Below are 5,271 nucleotides of genomic sequence, written 5' to 3' on the forward strand. Positions count from 1 at the left end.
AAAAAACACCCGAATCCAAAACACACCCGAATTCGACAAAAAATGTTCAGGCAGGTTTTGCCAAAACGCGTCCGAATCCAAAACACGGCCGCGGAACCGAATCCAAACCAAAACACAAAACACAAAAAATTTCCGGTGCACATCTCTAACAGAAATAACTGCCTTGTGTCAGTGCCGCTGCTCTGTTGCTTAGCCAGGCTTTGGTAAATGTTTGTGAAATGGTCAAAATTGACTGGAAAATTGATGAAAATTAATGTTATTGAGGTTACTAATACTGTAGGAACACAAACAGGCAAAAATTCTGTAATTTTAGGTGTTTTTATGATTTTACTAAAACATAGTTCCAAAACCAAAACCTGCAAGGGCGGTTTTGGCAAACCCAATCCAGATACAAAACACAAAGTAGATACAGATCCAAAACTATAACCCAAAACCCATGATTTGGCCCGGTGCACACCCCTATTTACCACAGGTTTTTTTTGTTCAACACCACTATATAATACTACATAAACACATTAAAGTGGTGTTTATGTTTGTAAATTAATGTATTTAGACTCATACACAAAAACAAATAACTTTGGTAGATACTACCCATACAAATAACATTGAAACATAGGAATGTGTCTAGCAGAACAAATCAACAAAAAATGCTTTTTTATCATACAAATATGCATAATACAACATACAAATTATTATCAAAATGAATTATGAAATCTGCGATAATCAGTCTGAAGGTGCATACACACGGTGCAATATAACCTTGCGATTTTGACTATATAGTCAAAATCGCACGGAAAGTTAGTGCATATCGCACTGGGTGTGTACAGAAAAAATAGACTGTGTATGCAAGTCAATCTTGACTATCTAGTTTAAAGTTTGCCATAGTCAAAATCACACATAGCCAAAATCACACAGTATGGAGTAAATTTACTAAGATTCGTATTTTCCCGTTTCAGATCAAAGTTCAATCACGAATGACATCGAAAGTGTAAAACTGCAACTTTTTGAATTGATTACGACTAATTTACTAAGCTGTCGTATTCGGGTTTTTCTTTTGTTCCGATTTCGATGTCATTCGTGGTTTTCAGCTGTAGAATGCGGCCGATTTTGTTGTTTTGCGGCCGTGTTTGTGGGTTTTTTTACGACTGCGTCACATGTCTGTTACGGCAGTGATTTTGATATTGCGGCCGCGTTTTTAGTCCTAAGTTTCGTTTTTGTCACGCGTCCGTGATTGGTTGTATTCGTGAAGGAGGAGTGTCTGTGCATATTACTATAAAACCGCCCCAAACACACCGCACCTCGTGGGTTTAGCTAGTGGAGAGGAGAGAGGAAGGTGTATTTGGAGTTGGTGAGTTTGGTGGTGTTTTTGGTGGATTTGGAGAGGAGTTTTGTGATTGTTGAGTGCTGTACTGTGTGTGTAAGTAGTCTTGTCATATTTGTAGTATTGTTTTTTCACAGTTTGTCAACTTTTTTGTCCTTGTTTTTTTTTTATAGTCTTTTGTCATTGTTTGTGAGTGAGTGAGTGAGTGAGTGAGTGAGCGTGTGTGTTGGCTGTGTGGTGTGTAGTAGTAGTAGTAGTGGAGGAGTGTTTTTTGTATTGATTTTTCTGTGTTTTGTGTCGTTTGTCCTCATGTCAGACTCAGAGGTCAGTGTGGTGGCGGAGGTTAGTGAGGTGGAGGCTGGTAGTGAGGTGGAGGCTGTTAGTGAGGTGGAGGCTGTTAGTGAGGTGGAGGGGGTTAGTGAGAGGGAGGAGGTTAGTGAGGAGGAGGAGGAGGAGGGGGTGCCTGTTGCTGCATTCTCCAGTGATAGTGATGGTGTTGTAGCTCCGCAGCCACGCACCACTACCAAGACTGGCAGGAATATTAAGTTCAGCTATGCTGAAAACATGGCGTTGGTGCGTGAGCTGATGAAGCACCATCGCCAATTGTTTGGTCAGGATGCTGGCAAGGTGTCCTCCCGCAGGAAGTCTGTCCTGTGGGGGCAAGTAATAGTTGCCGTCAATAGTGAGGGTGTGGTGAGGCGGACTGAGGACACGTGTCGCAAGAGGTTCTATGACATAAAGCGGCGTGTCAAGGCCAAGATGGCCAAAGAGGCAAAATCAGCCCGCAAAACCGGAGGTGGCCCCCCTTTCCGGGCAACCTATCGGGAGTGGGAGGAGCCTGTGCGGGCACTGATTCCTGCAGAAGTGGTGTCTGCAACTCATGTCCGGGATTCGGACCGACCCACGCAGGATGGTGAGTTGGATATTTGTTAAATATTGTAAAATGTCCTCAAAATTATAATGTTGTTTTTTTTAAAGGTTAAAGGATGCAAAAATTGTTGGTCATGTATTGCAGGCCTATGCACCCTTAAGGTGTGTTTGTGTTTAGAAACTGCATTTTCCATTTTGCCTTGGCTGTAGCTTTTTATTTTTTATTGGCAAAAACAGGTGCAATGCCTGCTGGTATGTGTATTTGCAATAATTATTATGAGATATTGCTTGGACATCGGTGTTGTATCTAATAGCATTTTTTTTTATTTTATTTTTTTTTTTAAAAAAAAAAGGTTTCTACAAATTCAAATAAACATTTTGGTTCAATTTGCAAGTATTCAATCTATGCAATATCTGACACATAATTCTCAAATGTAACAGATTTATTTGGTGCAACACCATGTACATTTTGATATACACCACAAATTAAGGAAGCACGAAGATCTTAAGCAGAAATTAGTTTAATTTACAATACCTAATAGATGGGTACAGTACACTAAGGCTTTGCAGTTAGAATTTTTACACAAAGTATGGTAATAATGTTTTCGCCACTTTTTCAACAGTCCGACAGACCAGCCGGCCAGACAGGCCTCAGACAACTCAGGATGATGCTGGGATTGCAGGTAAGAATTCACTGTAGTCACATATTCTGCAAACACATAGAAGTACAAAATATTAATGTTTATATATTCTCATAGGTTCTGCTTCTGTAAGCCTACCTCCTCTAAGGCGCCCATCACAGGGCTCGGGGCACTTACCCAGGAGGCCAAGTAAGACACGGCGTCTTGGCACGGAATCTGCGGCTCCATCTTCCCCACCCAGGCGGCGCATTTCTGCAGTGTCACCCCAGCCACCACTGGCACTATTGGCGAGTCCACAGAGTGATGAGCCCCGATCACCTCAGTTATCTGGTGAGTCAAAACAGAAACTAAACACATAGCAAATAATCTACACAGTACAGTTACTATGTTGTGAGTTGGAGTTGAGATTACATGTTTGCCATAACAAGCAATGTGATGTTACGTCATCAATTGTTAAAGGTGCAAATGCTTAATTTTTCAATGTCTTAGTGGTTGATATCGCCAACATCATTTTTAAAAAAGAACATACATTTGTAAATATTTTGACCACACACGTGCACATAAAAATTTAAAAAAAAAAATGACTTTTTTCAAAAACACCCTCCACAACATTATAGTGTTCACACACCTCCCCTGTCTGGTATGTAGACTGCTTACTTGCTCCGCTCCTCTGGACTATCCAGGTAAGCAGTCTATATCGTGGACAGGGGAGGTGACATAACACTGTAATGCTGTGGAGGGGAGGTAGTTAGGTGAGGATTCCGCAAGTCTGTCTATGTGCACGCCTGTGATGGTATATATGTTTTTTGAGAACAAACAAATTATAAGTTAAGAAAAACAACTCTAAAAACTTGAGAAATGGAGTATTATGAATGTAGTAATGTTTAGAACTAGCAAATATATTTTTAGAAAAGTAAACATTGCATGTTGGCCACCCCATACAGAGCCAAGCTTGATGGCCGACGTGGACCAGCAGGGACAAGACCAATAGGCAACCTTCACACTGCAACTAACACCTGTTGACCCGAGCCAGCCAATACAGCTGCAGGATATCCCCCAAGCCTCCATGAGTCCACAACTGGCACAAGCTCCACCCCAGCCACAAATACCAGATGACTTTTGGTCCAGTTGGACAAGCCAACAGGCCCAAAGCAATGCCAGCCTGACCGCACATACCCAACACCTTGCCAGTCTGCCCCATCATCTACCGCGCATTAGTCGCAACTCGGGCAGACTGATTGTCCAAGTAGGCTGAATCGCAACATCGATGGAGCAAATACGGGCAGACAACAACCAAATGCTGGCTCACTTAACGCGCATCATTGATGAGCAACAGCGCCACCAACAAACACTCGTACAACTAATACAGCACAACCAGGTTGTGAATGAGTCTTTATCCTGGATTGTAGCCAGCCACACTGCAACCAACACACAACTGAATGCAAGCATAAATAATTTGAGCAACAACATAACATTGATGGCAGCTCAACAAGTGACCTCCAGCTCTGGAACCACGACCCCTATCCAAACGCCAGTAACCTCCCCTGTTCGGCGTTCCTCCCGAGCACGTGCCAGTGAGCCAGCACAAAGCACAGCACCCAGCACACACAAGCGGAAAAAATAAGACTTTTGAAAAATTTGAGTAACGCAATAAAAATTTAGTTTTGTCAAACACACAACTTCCTGTGTCCGTCTCAAACATTGTTGAAGCTGCTATGTGTGTATGTATGTTTTTCATGGGTAATGTCTGAAAATGTATTGATAACATAAGCTAAGTACAATGTACACACCACTATAAACAACAAACAGTAAGTAACAAAACACACAATTGATTGTATTGCAAAGTGTTTAGTCAAGGATAATTACATCCTACAAAAACTTACCAGAAAAATACCGCTGGATCACTTCTTGCCGTACCTGCCTCCCTACATATGTACTCACACTGTCACCAGATGTTTCTAACTCCTCTGCTTGCTGACTGCTTTCTCCCTCATCATGTGCCAGATGTTGACTTAAACACAGATTATGGAGAAAACAGCAGCAGAACACAATTCTAGTCACCTTTGAGGGACTATACAACAAAAGGCCTGCAGATTTATCCAGACACCGAAACCGTGACTTCAGCACACCAAAACATCTTTCTATCACATTCCGCGTAGCCTTATGTGCATGATTGTAACTGTGTTCAGCAGGAGAATCAGGTTGGGACAATGGAGTAAGGAGCCAAGAGTAGCAGCCGTAACCCCCATCACCTGAAAAACAGATATAGTCAACATTAGTACATGTGTTAGATTATTCATTCCCCTAGTCAAAACTCGAGTTTGTGGTTAAAAGACATACACACAAAACATTTTAAACATACCCAACAGCCAGCCATTAGGCATTTGTCCGTCCTCAAATTTATCGAAGAGCGATGACTGACTGAGGATGAACGAGTCA

The 5,271-nt window shown here is 41.9% G+C and overlaps 1 protein-coding gene across 1 annotated transcript; it reads left to right on the plus strand.

The window, feature by feature from the left end:
* Positions 1-1,979: 1,979 nt before the first annotated feature.
* LOC134943541 (uncharacterized) lies at positions 1,980-4,079 on the plus strand. The gene is made up of 4 exons (XM_063932327.1): positions 1,980-2,234; positions 2,815-2,874; positions 2,950-3,162; positions 3,777-4,079. The coding sequence occupies exons 1-4, from the start codon at positions 2,081-2,083 to the stop codon at positions 3,821-3,823; spliced, it is 474 nt and encodes a 157-aa protein (XP_063788397.1). The 5' UTR covers positions 1,980-2,080; the 3' UTR covers positions 3,824-4,079.
* The last annotated feature ends 1,192 nt before the right edge of the window (positions 4,080-5,271 follow it).

This window comes from Pseudophryne corroboree, chromosome 7 (assembly GCF_028390025.1).
Source record: "Pseudophryne corroboree isolate aPseCor3 chromosome 7, aPseCor3.hap2, whole genome shotgun sequence".
NCBI classification, from domain to species: domain Eukaryota; kingdom Metazoa; phylum Chordata; class Amphibia; order Anura; family Myobatrachidae; genus Pseudophryne; species Pseudophryne corroboree.

Excerpts from the sequence above, each read along its gene's own strand:
- LOC134943541 (XM_063932327.1), top strand. The coding sequence starts at position 2,081 with ATGGCCAAAGAGGCAAAATCAGCCCGCAAAACCGGAGGTGGCCCCCCT. Across the intron at positions 2,875-2,949 it reads GGATGATGCTGGGATTGCAG|GTTCTGCTTCTGTAAGCCTA; the intron begins GTAAGAATTCAC and ends ATATTCTCATAG. Across the intron at positions 3,163-3,776 it reads CCGATCACCTCAGTTATCTG|AGCCAAGCTTGATGGCCGAC; the intron begins GTGAGTCAAAAC and ends CACCCCATACAG.